This window comes from Ranitomeya variabilis, chromosome 3 (assembly GCF_051348905.1).
Source record: "Ranitomeya variabilis isolate aRanVar5 chromosome 3, aRanVar5.hap1, whole genome shotgun sequence".
In the NCBI taxonomy this organism is placed as follows: domain Eukaryota; kingdom Metazoa; phylum Chordata; class Amphibia; order Anura; family Dendrobatidae; genus Ranitomeya; species Ranitomeya variabilis.
Window position 1 is genome coordinate 774,685,926 of NC_135234.1, and position 20,857 is coordinate 774,706,782.

At 44.1% G+C, this 20,857-nt stretch overlaps 1 protein-coding gene across 8 annotated transcripts in view; it reads right to left on the reverse strand.

The window, feature by feature from the left end:
• Positions 1-20,857, reverse strand: part of ARAP1 (ArfGAP with RhoGAP domain, ankyrin repeat and PH domain 1) — a 209,480-nt gene that overhangs the window by 60,689 nt on the left and 127,934 nt on the right. For all 8 annotated transcript variants that reach the window (XM_077298858.1, XM_077298856.1, XM_077298857.1 and 5 more), the window contains 2 exons: positions 19,726-19,811; positions 6,395-6,577 (listed from right to left, as the gene is read on the reverse strand). In XM_077298858.1, the coding sequence (XP_077154973.1) occupies positions 6,395-6,577; positions 19,726-19,811 (269 nt within the window). The remainder of the gene's footprint in view (positions 1-6,394; positions 6,578-19,725; positions 19,812-20,857) is intronic.

Below are 20,857 nucleotides of genomic sequence, written 5' to 3' on the forward strand. Positions count from 1 at the left end.
TGTACCACAGAGCGTGTGTATATGTAGCACAGAGCGTGTGTATATGTAGCACAGAGCGTGTGTATATGTAGCACAGAGCGTGTATATGTAGCACAGAGCGTGCGTATATGTAGCACAGAGCGTGCGTATATGTAGCACAGAGCGTGAGTATATGTAGCACAGAGCGTGTATATGTAGCACAGAGCGTGCGTATATGTAGCACAGAGCGTGAGTATATGTAGCACAGAGCGTGTGTATATGTAGCACAGAGCGTGTGTATATGTAGCACAGAGCGTGTGTATATGTAGCACAGAGCGTGTGTATATGTAGCACAGAGCGTGTGTATATGTAGCACAGAGCGCGTGTATATGTAGCAAAGAATGTGCGTATATGTAGCACAGAGCGTGTGTATATGTAGCACAGAGCGTGTGTATATGTAGCACAGAGCGTGTGTATATGTAGCACAGAGCGTGTGTATATGTAGCACAGAGCGTGTATATGTAGCAAAGAACGTGCGTATATGTAGCACAGAGCGTGTGTATATGTAGCACAGAGCGTGTGTATATGTAGCACAGAGCGTGAGTATATGTAGCACAGAGCGTGTGTATATGTAGCACAGAGCGTGTATATGTAGCACAGAGCGTGTGTATATGTAGCACAGAGCGTGTGTATATGTAGCACAGAGCGTGTGTATATGTAGCACAGAGCGTGTGTATATGTAGCACAGAGCGCGTGTATACGTAGCAAAGAACGTGCGTATATGTAGCACAGAGCGTGTGTATATGTAGCACAGAGCGTGTGTATATGTAGCACAGAGCGTGTGTATGTAGCAAAGAGCGTGTGTATATGTAGCACAGAGCATGTGTATATGTAGCACAGAGCGTGTGTATATGTAGCACAGAGCGTGTATATGTAGCAAAGAACGTGTGTATATGTAGCACAGAGCGTGTATATGTAGCACAGTGTATATGTAGCACAGAGTGTATATGTAGCACAGAGCGTGCGTATATGTAGCACAGAGCGTGTATATGTAGCACAGAGCGTGCGTATATGTAGCAGAGCGTGTGTATATGTAGCACAGAGCGTGCGTATATGTAGCACAGAGCGTGCGTATATGTAGCACAGAGCGTGTATATGTAGCACAGAGCGTGCGTATATGTAGCAGAGTGTATATGTAGCACAGAGCGTGTGTATATGTAGCAGAGTGTGTGTACATGTAGCAAAGAGCGTGTATATGTAGCACAGAGCGTGTGTATATGTAGCAGAGCGTGTGTATATGTAGCACAGAGCGTGTGTATATGTAGCACAGAGCGTGTATATGTAGCACAGAGCGTGTGTATATGTAGCACAGAGCGTGTATATGTAGCACAGAGCGTGCGTATAAGTAGCACAGAGAGTGTGTATATGTAGCAGAGTGTGTGTACATGTAGCACAGAACATGTGTATATGTAGCACAGAGCGTGTGTATATGTAGCACAGAGCGTGTATATGTAGCACAGAGCGTGTGTATATGTAGCACAGAACATGTGTATATGTAGCACAGAGCGTGTGTATATGTAGCACAGAGCGTGTGTATGTAGCAAAGAGCGTGTGTATATGTAGCACAGAGCATGTGTATATGTAGCACAGAGCGTGTGTATATGTAGCACAGAGCGTGTATATGTAGCACAGAGCGTGTATATGTAGCACAGAGCGTGTGTATATGTAGCACAGAGAGTGCGTATATGTAGCACAGAGCGTGTGTATATGTAGCCCAGAGCGTGTGTATATGTAGCCCAGAGCGTGCGTATATGTAGCACAGAGCGTGCGTATATGTAGCACAGAGCGTGTGTATGTAGCACAGAGCGTGTGTATATGTAGCACAGAGCGTGTGTATATGTAGCACAGAGCGTGTATATGTAGCACAGAGCGTGTATATGTACCACAGAGCGTGTGTATATGTAGCACAGAGAGTGTGTATATGTAGCACAGAGCGTGTGTATATGTAGCCCAGAGCGTGTGTATATGTAGCCCAGAGCGTGTGTATATGTAGCACAGAGAGTGTGTATATGTAGCACAGAGCGTGTGTATATGTAGCACAGAGCGTGTATATGTAGCACAGAGCGTGTGTATATGTAGCACAGAGAGTGTGTATATGTAGCACAGAGCGTGTGTATATGTAGCCCAGAGCGTGTGTATATGTAGCCCAGAGCGTGTGTATATGTAGCACAGAGAGTGTGTATATGTAGCACAGAGCGTGTGTATATGTAGCACAGAGCGTGTATATGTAGCACAGTGTCTATGTAGCACAGAGCGTGTGTATATGTAGCACAGAGCGTGTGTATGTAGCAAAGAGCGTGTGTATATGTAGCACAGAGCATGTGTATATGTAGCACAGAGCGTGTGTATATGTAGCACAGAGCGTGTGTATATGTAGCACAGAGCGTGTATATGTAGCACAGAGCGTGTGTATATGTAGCACAGAGAGTGCGTATATGTAGCACAGAGCGTGTGTATATGTAGCACAGAGCGTGTGTATATGTAGCCCAGAGCGTGTGTATATGTAGCACAGAGCGTGCGTATATGTAGCACAGAGCGTGTGTATGTAGCAGGGCATTGTCTTTCCTATCAGTGAGTCAGTGATCAGTGCTGGCTGCAGTACCACTGTCACGATAATATATTCTGAGTTTACTTCCAGAAGGTTCCATGGCTTTACAGACACACGCTGTGGGCTTTCTGACCCCACCTCTTCACACTGCATAGGAATCTCTTCTTCTCACTACACACTATGTGGAACTTGATACCAATGTGCAGCATTACACTGAGTAGTTTATGGCCTTAAGCTGGTAACATGTGCTCTTTTGTTCTTGTAAAAATGTAATAGTAGGGCATAAATTGACCCCAATTAGTGATAGAGATATAAAAGTTACATATTCCGAAGGTCCACAGAGATCTATAACCCACTGAAATCTTTAGGATTAAAACCCAACAAAATGCAAAGAACGGATTTCTCTTTACTCTTCACTGGTGTTGTCTTTCTACGAGGTTCATACACCACGATATGTTTAGAGATGGTTTTTCATATCTTCAAGAAAGGGGAGTATTCAGCCACCCAGTGAGGTTACCACAGGGGAGTGCCTTGGTTTTGGGCACAAATATAAGATAGTGAGACCTCATTTTGCACTAGCCTTTGTCCAGGGAACTAGCTGAGAGACAATCTAGGATGCATTAGGACATATATATGCTCCCCTTCCCCCAGCCGCATGGTAAGCCATGATATGAAACAACTGTAAGTTTATTTCCTTCCTGTAATCCCTTTTTATTTTGTAATTGTCTGTATATACAAAATTGTCTCATTTTATAATATCTTTTTATACTTGTGTAAACACTGCCTACCTTTTGGAGTAAAATATATAAAATTACTAGCTTCGATTCCCCTTGCTCTATAACGTACTTTTACGTCCTCTGAAGTAAATTACGCTATTAATTGGGTTGGCTCCTGACCCATTATTAATTAAGAAATCGGAGCTGGTGGTAGCGGAAGTGTCCTGTGCTGGTGGGTAACGCTAGCAGCGACTGACGGCGTTGATAATTATTGTTCCCGCCTGTGTGGAGTAGTTATATCGCCCTCGCTGCAACGTGCCCATTAGCCAGTACAAAGTAAGGCAGCCTTTCTGGCAATTAATTATCCTAGGTGCAGTTCCCTTACTGACAGGAGGGTAAGGGGGCGCCAGAGAGCTGCAAGTTCCAAACTGGAACTGGGAAGTGGGATATAAATAAATCCCCTTCAGAAAAGAACCGGAGGCAGCCAAGCAACCCCGGTTCATGACATATTGGTGGCAGCGGTGGGATAATAGAGCATTAGTGGTCTGGTTTGAGCAATCCTTCCTCTCACTAAAAACTTGTACAGTTCTTGTGAGGACTTTGCGCAAAAAGTTCTGGAGAACGAACTCTGTGTTTATTAGTCCGGAGATAACAGTGTGTATAGCGGTTACCCATCCCTTTTTCTTTGTTTTTCTATCCTATCTTTTATTTGGCAACCATGGCTATGCTTGGAGAAGACTGGTATAAGCAGCATAACAAGGACAGTCTTATTGCCCTTTGCGGGTTAAGGCAGACTGACGCCACGGACAATAACAGAAGCCAAGTGGTCGCGGCTCTGGTGCAACTGGAAATCGCTCAGAGCCCAGTAGACCCAAAATCCGATACCTGACCCCAGGGCTAAAAGGCAAAGCTCTAGAGGCGTTTGCTGCTCTCCCTCAAGACTAAGATGGTGACTATGAGGCCATCAAGCAGGCCCTGATTAAGAAGTACCAGCTAATTCCTGAGGTTTACCGTAAAATGTTCCGGAACCTGCAACGTGGCCCACACAACAGTTATAGCGATGTGGTGCATGGACTCAGGACCCACTTTGACCAGTGGATCCAAGGACTGTCAGTGACCACCTTTGCACAGCTATGGAACCTGATGATCAAAGACCAGTTCTTACATCTTTGCCCAGCTGGGGTGCGACAGTTCGTGATGGACCGAGAGCCCAAAGACGCAGATAAAGCAGCGCAGATTGCCAACGCCTATGAGGCCAACCGTAAATCGGAAGTGCAGAAGCCAGTCACCGCCAGCTGGAGAGGGGGTAAGCCTGCAACCAACTCCAGTACCCCTGCCAGCCGACTCACCGGAGGCATTGTCCCCTTTGCAACAGCATCAGACCATCGACCTTTGCAAGTGTTTTGCCTGCAATAGGACTGGTCATATCAGCGCCAACTGTCCGGAGAAGCAGAAGAACCTCCCAGCCAAGGCCCCAGGGCCTAATGCAGCAGTTCTTTTGGTGGATGGGGAGGTAGTACCCATAGCAGCGCCGGCTGATGGGTCTGTGGAAATGCCTGGGGAGACAGCCTACGTAGCTGCTGTCACCCACAGTGAGAGTGCCCGGATCGCAGATAACGTTCTGCCTTCTGGACCCTCCTCAGTCACAGGCGTGAGTAAACCAGAGATGGACCCAGAGCAGGTCCCAGAGGGTTCCCGTGGGGAAGGGACCCTGATGTCGCCTCTAGCTGCCCCTAGCCAGGAGTTCCAGGCCGCTCTGCACTCAGATGTGAGCCTGGAGAATTCGAGACACCTCGCCGAGTCGCCCACCTCCGTGACTGATAAGGAGAGGGTGTTCTGAGAAAGAGGTTGTACCGGGAGACAGTACCCGGGAAATCCCAAAAAGAGTGGTTGAGGGAAAGACAGCTGGTTGTCCCGTACCAATTCAGGGGTGAGTTGTTGCGGATTGCCCATGAGATCCCGCTCCCTGGACACTTGAGGATCAGCCTTAAGCTGGTAACATGTGCTCTTTTGTTCTTGTAAAAATGTAATAGTAGGGCATAAATTGACCCCAATTAGTGATAGAGATATAAAAGTTACATATTCCGAAGGTCCACAGAGATCTATAACCCACTGAAATCTTTAGGATTAAAACCCAACAAAATGCAAAGAACGGATTTCTCTTTACTCTTCACTGGTGTTGTCTTTCTACGAGGTTCATACACCACGATATGTTTAGAGATGGTTTTTCATATCTTCAAGAAAGGGGAGTATTCAGCCACCCAGTGAGGTTACCACAGGGGAGTGCCTTGGTTTTGGGCACAAATATAAGATAGTGAGACCTCATTTTGCACTAGCCTTTGTCCAGGGAACTAGCTGAGAGACACTTTGTGATGCACTGGGACATATGCTCCCCTTTCCCCAGCCGCATGGTCAGCCATGATATGAGACAGCGGTAAGATTATTTTCTTCCTTTAATCCCTTTTTTTATTTTGTAATTGTCTGTATGTACAAAATTGTCTCATTTTATATCGTTTTATACTTTTGTAAACACTGCCTACCTGTTGGAGTAAAATTTATAAAATTACTAGGTTCGTTTCTCCTTGCTCTATAACGTACTTTCACGTCCTCTGTAGTAAATTACGCTAGAAATTGGGATGGCTCCTGACCCGTTATTAATTTAGAAATAGGAGCCAGTGGTAGCGGAAGTGTCCTGCGTTGGTGGCAGCGACGGACAGCATTGATAATTTTTGTTCCCTCCTGAGTGGGAGTAGTTATATCGCCCTTGCTGCAATGTGCCCATTAGCCAGTACATAGCAAGGCAGCCTTTCTGGCGACTAGTTATCGTAGGTGCAGTTCCCTGACTGACCTGAAGGTAAGGGGGGCGAATGAAGGTAAGGGGGGCGAAAGAGAGTTGCAAGTTCCAAACCAGAACTGGGAAGTGGGATATAAATAAATCCCCTTCAGAAAAGAACCAGAGGCAGCCAAACAACCCCGATTCATGACAACCACATACCAGCCATGGACAGGAGAGGCGCTCTTTCTGGCAGAGATACGGATATTTAGGAAGACAGACAAGTCATTACAACATTTTCACATCCCATTAGTCGTAGCCCCCGGTCTCCGCCGTTACCTTGTTGAGCTCCTGCTGGTTCCCGAAGAGCTGGTGGTACCTCCGATATTTGCCCTCGCGGTACTTGGCACTGATGTATGTCTTCCTCTCCTGTGAGCTGCTCCACTGGTCGATGGCTTCACTGGGGGGGACATTGGCTGCCCAGAAATTATTACTGACCTCATTGCAAAGTTGCAGGAAGAGCTGGTGAGACAGAGAGTTACCCATTAGTGAGCTGCCGAGACGCTAATCCAAGAGCAGATGGGTCGGATAACTAGATAATGACCCGGCAAAGTAACCCCTCTCCTGCCAGGGGGATGGCGACTGCCGGAGAAGAGTGACACACTGCGGGGGCTGCTAAAGATACCGCACATTACTCTCTATATTACACAGCAGTGATCTCATAGTTACTCCTTGCTACTCTCTATATTACACAGCGGTGCTCTCAGTTACTCCTCGTTACTCTCTATATTACACAGCGGTTATCTCTCAGTTACTCCTCATTACTCTCTATATTACACAGCAGTGATATCAGTTACTCCTCGTTACTCTCTATATTACATAGCGGTGATCTCTCAGTTACTCCTCGTTACTCTATATTACACAGCGGTTATCTCTCAGTTACTCCTCATTACTCTATATTACACAGCAGTGATATCAGTTACTCCTCGTTACTCTCTATATCACACAGCGGTTATCTCTCAGTTACTCCTCATTACTCTCTATATTACACAGCGGTGATCTCTCAGTTACTCCTCGTTACTCTCTATATTACACAGCAGTGATTTCATAGTTACTCCTCGTTACTCTCTATATTACACAGCAGTGATTTCATAGTTACTCCTTGCTACTCTCTATATTACACAGCAGTGATCTCTCAGTTACTCCTCGTTACTCTATATTACACAGCGGTTATCTCTCAGTTACTCCTCGTTACTCTCTATATTACACAGCAGTGATCTCAATTACTCCTCGTTACTCTCTATATTACACAGCAGTGATTTCATAGTTACTCCTTGCTACTCTCTATATTACACAGCAGTGATCTCTCAGTTACTCCTCGTTACTCTCTATATTACACAGCAGTGATCTCTCAGTTACTCCTCGTTACTCTCTATATTACACAGCAGTGATATCAGTTACTCCTCGTTACTCTCTATATTACACAGCGGTGATCTCTCAGTTACTCCTCGTTACTCGCTATATTACATAGCGGTGCTCTCTGTTACTCCTCGTTACTCTATACTACACAGCAGTGATCTCTCAGTTACTCCTCATTACTCTATATTACACAGCGTTGATCTCTGTTACTCCTCGTTACGCTCTATATTACACAGCGGTGATCTCTCAGTTACTCCTCGTTACTCTCTATATTACACAGCGGTGATCTCTCAGTTACTCCTCGTTACTCTCTATATCACACAGCGGTGATCTCTCAGTTACTCTTCGTTACTCTATATTACACAGCAGTGATCTCAGTCACTCCTCGTTACTCTCTATATTACACAGCGGTGATCTCTCAGTTACTCCTCGTTACTCTATATCACACAGCGGTGATCTCTCAGTTACTCTTCGTTACTCTATATTACACAGCAGTGATCTCTCAGTCACTCCTCGTTACTCTCTATATTACACAGCAGTGATCTCTCAGTTACTCCTCGTTACTCTATATTACACAGCAGTGATCTCTCAGTTACTCCTTGTTACTCTCTATATTACACAGCGGTGATCTCTCAGTTACTCCTCGTTACTCTATATCACACAGCGGTGATCTCTCAGTTACTCCTCGTTACTCTATATATTACACAGTGGTGATCTCTCAGTCACTCCTCGTTACTCTCTATATTACACAGCGGTGATCTCTCAGTCACTCCTCGTTACTCTCTATATTACACAGCGGTGATCTCACAGTTACTCCTTGTTACTCTATATCACACAGCGGTGATCTCTCAGTTACTCCTCGTTACTCTCTATATTACACAGCGGTGATCTCACAGTTACTCCTCGTTACTCTCTATATCACACCGCAGTGATCTCTCAGTCACTCCTCATTACTCTATATTACACAGCGGTGATCTCAGTTACTCCTCGTTACTCTCTATATCACACAGCAGTGATCTCTCAGTTACTCCTCGTTACTCTCTATATTACACAGCGGTGATCTCTCAGTTACTCCTCGTTACTCTCTATATCACACGGCGGTGATCTCTCAGTTACTCCTCGTTACTCTCTATATTACACAGCGGTGCTCTCAGTTACTCCTCGTTACTCTATATTACACAGCGGTGATCTCTCAGTTACTCCTCGTTACTCTCTATATCACACAGCGGTGATCTCTCAGTTACTCCTCGTTACTCTCTATATCACACAGCTGTGATCTCTCAGTTACTCCTCGTTACTCTCTATATCACACAGCTGTGATCTCTCAGTTACTCCTCGTTACTCTCTATATTATACAGCGGTGATCTCACAGTTACTCCTCGTTACTCTCTATATTACACAGCGGTGCTCTCAGTTACTCCTCGTTACTCTATATTACACGGCGGTGATCTCACAGTTACTCCTCGTTACTCTCTATATCACACGGCGGTGATCTCTCAGTTACTCCTCGTTACTCTCTATATCACACAGCGGTGATCTCTCAGTTACTCCTCGTTACTCTCTATATTACATAGCGGTGATCTCTCAGTTACTCCTCGTTACTCTCTATATTACATAGCGGTGATCTCTCAGTTACTCCTCGTTACTCTCTATATCACACAGCAGTGATCTCTCAGTTACTCCTCGTTACTCTCTATATTATACAGCAGTGATCTCTCAGTTACTCCTCGTTACTCTCTATATCACACAGCGGTGATCTCTCAGTTACTCCTCGTTACTCTCTATATTACACAGCGGTGCTCTCAGTTACTCCTCGTTACTCTATATTACACAGCGGTGATCTCTCAGTTACTCCTCGTTACTCTCTATATTACACAGCGGTGATCTCTCAGTTACTCCTCGTTACTCTCTATATTACACAGCGGTGATCTCTCAGTTACTCCTCGTTACTCTATATCACACGGCGGTGATCTCTCAGTTACTCCTCGTTACTCTCTATATCACACGGCGGTGATCTCTCAGTTACTCCTCGTTACTCTCTATATCACACAGCGGTGATCTCTCAGTTACTCCTCGTTACTCTCTATATTACATAGCGGTGATCTCTCAGTTACTCCTCGTTACTCTCTATATTATACAGCAGTGATCTCTCAGTTACTCCTCGTTACTCTCTATATCACACAGCGGTGATCTCTCAGTTAAGGTACCTTCACACTAAACGACATCGCTAGCGATCCGTGACGTTGCACCGTCCTTGCTAGCGATATCGTTTAGTTTGACACGCAGCAGTGATCAGGAGCCTGCTGTGATATCGCTGGTCGCTGAATAAAGTCCAGAACTTTATTTGGTCGTCCGATTGCTGTGTATCGTTGTGTTTGAAAGCAAAAGCAACGATACCAGCGATGTTTTACACTGGTAACCAGGGTAAACATCGGGTTACCAAGCGCAGGGCCACGCTTAGTAACCCGATGTTTACCCTGGTTACCAGCGTAAAAGTAAAAAAAACAAACAGCACATACTTACATGCGTCCCCCAGCGTCTGCTTCCTGACACTTACTGAGCGCCGGCCCTAAAAGTGAAAGTGAAAGCACAGCGGTGACGTCACCGCTGTGCTTTTAGGGCCGGAGCTCAGTCAGTGTCAGGAAGCGGACGCTGGGGGACGCGGATGTAAGTATGTGCTGTTTGTTTTTTTTACTTTTACGCTGGTAACCAGGATAAACATCGGGTTACTAAGCGCGGCCCTGCGCTTAGCAACCCGATGCTTACCCTGGTTACCCGGGGACCTCGGCATCGTTGGTCGCTGGAGAGCGGTCTGTGTGACCGCTCTCCAGCGACCAAACAGCGACGCTGCAGCGATCGGCATCGTTGTCGCTATCGCTGCAGCGTCGCTTCGTGTGAAGGTACCTTTACTCCTCGTTACTCTCTATATTACACAGCGGTGCTCTCAGTTACTCCTCGTTACTCTCTATATTACACAGCGGTGCTCTCAGTTACTCCTCGTTACTCTCTATATTACACAGCGGTGCTCTCAGTTACTCCTCGTTACTCTCTATATTACACAGCGGTGATCTCTCAGTTACTCCTCGTTACTCTCTATATCACACGGCGGTGATCTCTCAGTTACTCCTTGTTACTCTCTATATTACACAGCTGTGATCTCTCAGTTACTCCTCGTTACTCTCTATATCACACGGCGGTGCTCTCTCAGTTACTCCTCGTTACTCTCTATATCAGACAGCGGTGATCTCTCAGTTACTCCTCGTTACTCTCTATATTACACAGCGGTGATCTCTCAGTTACTCCTCGTTACTCTCTATATTACACAGCGGTGATCTCTCAGTTACTCCTCGTTACTCTCTATATCACACGGCGGTGATCTCTCAGTTACTCCTCGTTACTCTATATTACACAGCGGTGATCTCTCAGTTACTCCTCGTTACTCTCTATATCACACGGCGGTGATCTCTCAGTTACTCCTCGTTACTCTCTATATCAGACAGCAGTGATCTCACAGTTACTCCTCGTTACTCTCTATATCAGACAGCAGTGCTCTCTCAGTTACTCCTCGTTACTCTCTATATCACACGGCGGTGATCTCTCAGTTACTCCTCGTTACTCTATATCACACGGCGGTGATCTCTCAGTTACTCCTCGTTACTCTCTATATTATACAGCGGTGATCTCTCAGTTACTCCTCGTTACTCTATATCACACGGCGGTGATCTCTCAGTTACTCCTCGTTACTCTCTATATCAGACAGCGGTGATCTCTCAGTTACTCCTCGTTACTCTCTATATTACACAGCGGTGATCTCTCAGTTACTCCTCGTTACTCTCTATATCACACAGCAGTGCTCTCTCAGTTACTCCTCGTTACTCTCTATATCACACGGCGGTGATCTCTCAGTTACTCCTCGTTACTCTCTATATCACACGGCGGTGATCTCTCAGTTACTCCTCGTTACTCTCTATATCACACAGCAGTGCTCTCTCAGTTACTCCTCGTTACTCTCTATATCACACAGCGGTGATCTCTCAGTTACTCCTCGTTACTCTATATATTACACAGCGGTGATCTCTCAGTTACTCCTCGTTACTCTCTATATCACACGGCGGTGATCTCTCAGTTACTCCTCGTTACTCTCTATATCACACGGCGGTGATCTCTCAGTTACTCCTTGTTACTCTCTGTATTACACAGCGGTGATCTCTCAGTTACTCCTCGTTACTCTCTATATCAGACAGCAGTGATCTCACAGTTACTCCTCGTTACTCTCTATATCAGACAGCAGTGCTCTCTGTTACTCCTCGTTACTCTCTATATTACACAGCGGTGCTCTCAGTTACTCCTCGTTACACTCTATATCACACAGCGGTGCTCTCTCAGTTACTCCTCGTTACTCTCTATATCAGACAGCGGTGATCTCTCAGTTACTCCTCGTTACTCTCTATATTACACAGCGGTGATCTCTCAGTTACTCCTCGTTACACTCTATATCACACAGCGGTGATCTCTCAGTTACTCCTCGTTACTCTATATTACACAGCGGTGATCTCTCAGTTACTCCTCGTTACTCTCTATATCACACGGCGGTGATCTCTCAGTTACTCCTTGTTACTCTCTATATTACACAGCGGTGATCTCTCAGTTACTCCTCGTTACTCTCTATATCACACAGCGGTGATCTCTCAGTTACTCCTCGTTACTCTATATTACACAGCGGTGATCTCTCAGTTACTCCTCGTTACTCTCTATATCACACGGCGGTGATCTCTCAGTTACTCCTCGTTACTCTCTATATCAGACAGCAGTGATCTCACAGTTACTCCTCGTTACTCTCTATATCAGACAGCAGTGCTCTCTCAGTTACTCCTCGTTACTCTCTATATCACACGGCGGTGATCTCTCAGTTACTCCTCGTTACTCTATATCACACGGCGGTGATCTCTCAGTTACTCCTCGTTACTCTCTATATTATACAGCGGTGATCTCTCAGTTACTCCTCGTTACTCTATATCACACGGCGGTGATCTCTCAGTTACTCCTCGTTACTCTCTATATCACACGGCGGTGATCTCTCAGTTACTCCTCGTTACTCTATATCACACGGCGGTGATCTCTCAGTTACTCCTCGTTACTCTATATCACACGGCGGTGATCTCTCAGTTACTCCTCGTTACTCTCTATATTATACAGCGGTGCTCTCTCAGTTACTCCTCGTTACTCTCTATATTACACAGCGGTGATCTCTCAGTTACTCCTTGTTACTCTCTATATTACACAGCGGTGCTCTCAGTTACTCCTCGTTACTCTATATCACACGGCGGTGATCTCTCAGTTACTCCTCGTTACTCTATATCACACGGCGGTGATCTCTCAGTTACTCCTCGTTACTCTCTATATTATACAGCGGTGCTCTCTCAGTTACTCCTCGTTACTCTCTATATCAGACAGCGGTGATCTCTCAGTTACTCCTCGTTACTCTCTATATCACACGGCGGTGATCTCTCAGTTACTCCTCGTTACTCTCTATATTACACAGCGGTGATCTCTCAGTTACTCCTCGTTACTCTATATCACACGGCGGTGATCTCTCAGTTACTCCTCGTTACTCTCTATATTATACAGCGGTGCTCTCAGTTACTCCTCGTTACTCTCTATATTACACAGCGGTGATCTCTCAGTTACTCCTCGTTACTCTCTATATTACACGGTGGTGATCTCTCAGTTACTCCTCATTACTCTCTATATTACACGGTGGTGATCTCTCAGTTACTCCTCGTTACTCTCTATATTACACAGCGGTGATCTCTCAGTTACTCCTCGTTACTCTATATTACACAGCGGTGATCTCTCAGTTACTCCTTGTTACTCTCTATATTACACAGCGGTGCTCTCAGTTACTCCTCGTTACTCTATATCACACGGCGGTGATCTCTCAGTTACTCCTCGTTACTCTATATCACACGGCGGTGATCTCTCAGTTACTCCTCGTTACTCTCTATATTATACAGCGGTGCTCTCTCAGTTACTCCACACCTCGGTTGTAACATAACCTCATATTCCGTTCTCCCAGATATAATGTTAATTCTCCAGCACAAACATCAGCTGATGTAGGGCCGAACTTTATCCAGACACAGAACAAAGAACATTCCAACGCATGGACGTTTCCATGGATCATTAACCCCTTACACTGCAAATCCTACTTATACATAGACAAGACAGTCAGTAACACAGAACATCACAAACAAGGGAGGATGTAAAGTTGCAGCGTGAAGAGGATATAAGAACACAGAGGTTCCTACATGTCCTGACACTCATCCCAAGACTAACACTAATCAATATAGCTGAAACAGGTGAATGCAGTCGCTGATCTCTGTTATCAGCCTGTCCAGGAAATATGTTGATGATAGAGCTCTAAAGATGTGAAGGCCTCTACTAACCACTGTGAGTGCACAGGGGTGAAATCTCCGGAGAGCGACCGCCCCTCCTAACAGTACACCGCTACAGGTAAACCTCCACGCCCCACCACGCTCTGTTCTGTAGGCCGCACGTCGCTTCAAGCCTGAGCCCTAAAGACTGGCGGGAGTAGATACATGATGTCAGAGTCCCGGAGATAGTGGCACTATGACATCAATGCGCTCCGTCCACCGAGACAGGGACATTACCAGAGGAGTCTCCAGGGATCACGGATAGGGGAGTATATAGTGTTCATTTTTTATCTTAAAAGTCAGTACTTATAGGTGAATGTGGGGACATCAAACTTTGTGGTGGGGGCACCGTACTGTGCGTGTTCCAAATGTTTTGGGATCATCATATTGTGTGGGGGGTTATGGGATTCATCATACTGTGTGTGGGGAGCTACAGTGCCTTACAAAAGTATTCGGCCCCCTGGAACTTTTCACCCTTTTCCCACATATCACGCTTCAAACATAAAGATACCAAATGTAAATTTTTGGTGAAGAATCAGCAAAGTGGAACACAATTGTGAAGTTGAACGAAATTTATTGGTTATTTTACATTTTTGTGGAAATTTAAAAACTGAAAAGTTGGGCGTGCAATATTATTCGGCCCTTTACTTTCAGTGCAGCAAACTCCCTCCAGAAGTTCACTGTGGATCTCTGAATGATCCAATGTTGTCCTAAATGCCTAATGATGATAAATATAATCCACCTGTGTGTGATCAAGTCTCCGTATAAATGCACCTGCTCTGTGATAGTCTCAGGGTTCTGTGTGAATCACAGAGAGCATCATGAAGACCAAGGAACACAACAGGCAGGTCCGTGATACTGTTGTGGAGAAGTTTAAAGCCGGATTTGGATACAAAATGATTTCCAAAACTTTAACCATCCCAAGGAGCACTGTGCAAGGTATCATATTGAAATGGAAGGAGTATCATACCACTGCAAATCTACCAAGACCCGGCCGTCCCTCTAAACTTTCATCTCACACAAGGAGAAGACTGATCAGAGATGCAGCCAAGAGGCCCATGATCACTCTGGATGAACTGCAGAGATCTACAGCTGAGGTGGGACAGTCTGTCCATAGGACAACAATCAGTCGTACACTGCACAAATCTGGCCTTTATGGAAAAGTGGCAAGAAGAAAGCCATTTCTCAAAGATATCTATAAAAAGTGTTTAAAGTTTGCAACAAGCCACCTGGGAGACACCAAACATGTGGAAGAAGGTGCTCTGGTCAGATGAAACCAAAATCGAACTTTTTGACAACAATGCCAAACGATATGTTTGGCGTAAAGGCAACACAGCTCATCACCCTGAACACACCATCCCCACTGTCAAACATGGTGGTGGCAGCATCATGGTTTGGGCCTGCTTTTCTTCAGCAGGGACAGGGAAGATGGTTAAAATTGATGGGAAGATGGATGGAGCCAAATACAGGACCATTCTTGAGGAAAACCTGTTGGAGTCTGCAGAAGACCTGAGACTGGGACGGAGATTTGTCTTCCAACAAGACAATGATCCCAAACAGAAAGCAAAATCTACAATGGAATGGTTCACAAATAAACGTATCCAGGTGTTAGAATGGCCAAGTCAGAGTCCAGACCTCAATCCAACCGAGAATCTGTGGATAGAGCTGAAAACTGCTGTTCACAAACGATCTCCATCAAACCTCACTGAGCTCGAGCTGTTTGCCGAGGAAGAATGGGCGAGAATTTCAGTCTCTCAATGTACAAAACTGATAGAGACAAACCCCAAGGGACTTGTAATCACAGCAAAAGGGGCGCAACAAAGTATTAAGTTACAGGGGCCGAATAATATTGCACGCCCCACTTTTCAGTTTTTGAATTTCCACAAAAATTTAATATAACCTATAAATTTTGCTCAACTTCACAATTCTGTTCCACTTGTTGTTGATTCTTCACCAAAAATTTACATTTGGAATCTTTATGTTTGAAGCATGATATGTGGGAAAAGGTTGAGAAGTTCCAGGGGGGTGAATACTTTCGCAAGGCACTGTATGGGGTTCATTATACTGTGTGCGTGTGGAGTTCTGGGGTTAATTGTACTGTGGGGTGAGATATGGGTGGTGAATATGTTGACCATATTGTGTGAGAGGTGTGAAGACATCGCGCTGCATGGTGAGGAGGTGGGGGCATCACATTGTGTGGGGGCGGTGGCAGCATAAAGGGACATTAATACTTTTCAGGGGAACAGATATTAAATGCTAAGTGAGCAATTAAGAGGCAATCAGGGTATTGTAATCATCAAACAGACACACAGGAGGCATTATTACTTTTTCAGGGGGATGAGGTCAATACATTCCTCCAAAGAGCACAAAAAGGTATTTTACTATGTAAGGGGAACAGTGGTGGAATTATTTTGTGGGGCACTAAAGGGGTCGCATTTTAGGGCCACACAGAAGGTGCAGTAATAGGAACAGACAGTGGGTAGGAAAGTATCAGACCACTTTACATTTTTCACTGATTGTTTCACTGCAGCCATTTGGTAAATTCCCAAAGTTCTTTTTTTTTTTTTCATTAACCCCTTAATGACCGCCAATACGTCTTTTTACTGACCTGAGATATAAGAGACTATCCTCCCCATACAGGTGACAATTCGGCAGCTGTCGGCTGTACTCTATAGCTGACAACTTGCTGCATCAGCCACGATCAGTGCTGTCACCGTCCATATCTGTTTAACCCCTTAGATGCTGCTGTCAATAGTGACTACATCATATAAACGGTTAACAGAGTGTCGGGGCTTCCTATTTATCCCCATCAGCACCCAGAGATCATGGTTGTGTGGTCCTGATGTTTGCCGGCAATTCACAGCCACATAGCGGCCATACAGTCTGCCGGCTGTTGTAACCTGTTCAGAAGTCACCGACATTTAGGTGGTAAAACTACTTTTTCATTCCTATCATGTCACTTTGTATTAATTCCTGAAAATCACCTGAAGGGTTAATAAACTACCTGACAGTCGAGGGGTGCGGTTTTTAAAGTGGTCTCACTTTTGGGGGGTTCCAATATATAGGACCCCTAAAGTCACTTCAAACCTGGATAGGTCCCTAAAAAAATACATTTTGTAAATTTCCTTGGGAAAAAGAAATATTGCTGCTACATTATTAAACCTCCTAAAATGCTAACAAAATAAAATAACATTTTACAAATGGTGCCGATATAAAGCCGACATGAGGGACATGTTATTTATTAATGTTTTGCTGTGGGATGACTATCTGGATTAAAGGGATAATAGTTCAAAGTTTGAAAATTGCTATTTTTTTTTTAAATTTGTCATTTCTGATATTTTTTTTATAAATAAACACAAAACATATCGACCTAAATTCACCATTATCATAAAGTATAATGTGTCACGAAAAAACAATCTCCAAATCATATGTTGAAGCGTTCCAGAGTTATTACCACATAAAGGGACACTGGTAAGATTTCAAAAATGTGGCCCTTTCACTAAGGGGTTAATGTTCACTCTGCACCCCATTTTGCCTGAAAACCCCCCCCCCCCCCCAACAGAAATGTAGAAATTTTTGCAAATTTATTAAAAAAGAAAACCTGAAATCTCCCATGGTCCTAAGTCTTCAGCCCCTTTGCTCAGTATTGGGTAGAAGCCCCTTTTGAGCTAGTACAGCCATGAGTCTTCTTGGGAATGATGGAACAAGTTTTTCACCCCTGGATTTGGGGATCCTCGGCCATTCTTCCTTGCAGATCCTCTCCAGTTCCCTCAGGTTGGATGGTGAACGTTGGTGGACGCCATTTTCAGGTCTCTCCAGAGATGCTCCATTGGGTTTAGGTCAGGGCTCTGGCTGTGCCGGTCAGGAATGGTCACAAAGTTGTTCTGAAGCCGCTCCTTTGTTATTTTAGCTGTGTGCTTAGGGTCATTGTCTTGCTGGAAGGTGAACCTTCGGCCAAGTCTGAGGTCCAGAGCACTCTAGAAGAGGTTTTCATCTCTGTACTTGGCCACATTCATGTTTCCTTCAATGACAACCAGTCGTCCTGTCCCTGCAACTGAAAAACACCTCCATAGCATGATGCTGCCTCCACCATGTTTCACTGTAGGGATTGTATTGGGCAGGTGATGAGCAGTGCCTGGCTTTCTCCACACATACCGCTTATAATTATCACCAAAAAGGTCTATCTTCGTCTTATCAGACCAGAGAATCTTATTTCTCATAGTCTGGGAGTCCTTCATATGTTTTATAGTAAACTCTATGCGGCTTTCATATGTCTTGCACTGAGGAGAGGCTTCCGTCGGGCCACTCTGCCATAAAGGCCTGACTGGTGGAGGCTGCAGTGATAGTTGACTTTGTGGAACTTCCGCCCATCTCCCTACTGCATCTCTGGAGCTCAGCCACAGTGATCTTGGGGTTCTTCTTTACCTCTCTCACCAAGGCTCTTCTCCCATGGTTGCTCAGTTTGGCTGGACTGCCAGGTCAAGGAAGACTTCTGGTGGTCCCAAACTTCTTACATTTAAGGATTATGGAGGCCACTGTGCTCTTAGGAACCTTGAGTACTGCAGAAATTCTGTTGTAACCTTGGCCAGATCTGTGCCTTGCCACAATTCTGTCTCTGAGCTCCTTGGCCAGTTCCTTTGGCCTCATGATCCTCATGTGGTCTGACATGCACTGTGAGCTGTGAGGTCTTATATAGACAGGTGTGCGCCTTTCCAAATCACGTCCTATCAGTGTAATTATACACAGCTGGACTCCAATGAAGGAGGAGAACCATCTCAAGGAGGATCACAAGGAAATGGACAGCATCTGAGCAAAGGGGCTGAAGACTTATGGTCATGTGATATTTCAGTTCTTTTTTATTAAATTTGCAAACATTTCTACATTTCTGTTTTTATCAGTAAAGATGTGGTGCAGAGTGAACATTAATGAGAAAAAAATGAACTTTATAGAATTTGCCAAATGGCTGCAATGAGACAGAGTGAAAAATGTGAAGGGGTCTGAATACTTTCCGTACCCACTGTATACAGCATTAGCGTCTCTTACTGTAGCATTACGATAGCTTCAGGGTGAGGGGTTTGTGCATGTTGGGGATAGATGTGGACGGGACTGTAAATGTGAGAAGTCAGATGTGTCTGTGCTGTAATCTCTGCAGCAGAGTCCTGGCTGGGGAAGTCGTCATATCGGTCGGGACGAAATGGAAAAGAGGGGTAAAGTGACGACTCCATCAGAAAGAACGTCATCTGTAAGTCACCATCTATAACTGTACTGTAATCACTTGTTTCTACCACTATATGGTCACTGTATGGCGGTAATATCAGTCTTGGACTTTGTATATATATATATATTTTTTTTAACTCTTTTTAAAAGATTCAACAGGATAAAGTTACAAACATATAGAATCACAGTATATGGTCAGAATCATCCAGTCACCCTTTACAATAACATATAGGTAACATTACACTGTCAATAATAGAGTATACACATAAAAAAGTGAACTAACAATATAGCACAGCATATTAGGATAATTTCCATTATGAAGTATTGCACACTCAATTGAATTAACAGGTTCTCTATCAAAATACCGATCACGTACCAATTCTGTATAACTATTGTTATTTCAGTAACAACACGTCACCTGCTGATTCTCTCCTGTACCCACTCTTAGGACACGCCATCATAGTATTAGACATGGATATCTACCCCAAGGGCCTACTGTGCCAGCTCCCCAGGGCAGAGCGCCTATCTACACCTCTGGGTCTGACAAACTAATAAAACAGACATCACCATCTAACACATTGTGAGACTGACAAAAAGACTCACCTCTATCAGCTCCTCGGTCCAGATCCTGTTGTCCATCTTCAGACTCCTGACTTTGCTTATACTCGGCCCCAAACTACGATGTTCTCCTACAATTTCCAAAGAATAACGTAAAGTTAACTAACATCTTTATACACAGTGTCATCACACGTCAAGATAACTTATCAGCGGGTTCAGGAGGACATCAGAATACTATAATACTGCCCCTACGTACAATAATATAACTACTATAATACTGCCCCTATGTACAAGAATATAACTACTATAATACTGCTCCTATGTACAAGAATATAACTACTATAATACTGCCCCTATGTACAAGAATATAACCACTATAATACTGCCCCTATGTACAAGAATATAACTACTATAATACTGCCCCTATGTACAAGAATATAACTACTATAATACTGCTCCTATGTACAAGAATATAACTACTATAATACTGCTCCTATGTACAAGAATATAACTACTATAATACTGCTCCTATGTACAAGAATATAACTACTATAATACTGCTCCTATGTACAAGAATATAACTACTATAATACTGCTCCTATGTACAAGAATATAACTACTATAATACTGCCCCCTATGTACAAGAATATAACTACTATAATACTGCCCCTATATACAAGAATATAACTACTATAATACTGCTCCTATGTACAAGAATATAACTACTATAATACTGCTCCTATGTACAGGAATATAACTACTATAATACTGCCCCTATATACAAGAATATAACTACTATAATACTGCTCCTATGTACAAGAATATAACTACTATAATACTGCACCCTATGTACAAGAATATAACTACTATAATACTGCTCCTATGTACAAGAATATAACTACTATAATACTGCTCCTATGTACAAGAATATAACTACTATAATACTGCTCCTACGTACAAGAATATAACTACTATAATACTGCCCCTATGTACAAGAATATAACTACTATAATACTGCCCCTATATACAAGAATATAACTACTATAATACTGCCCCCTATGTACAAGAATATAACTACTATAATACTGCTACTATGTACAAGAATATAACTACTATAATACTGCTCCTATGTGCAAGAATATAACTACTATAATACTGCTCCTATGTACAAGAATAT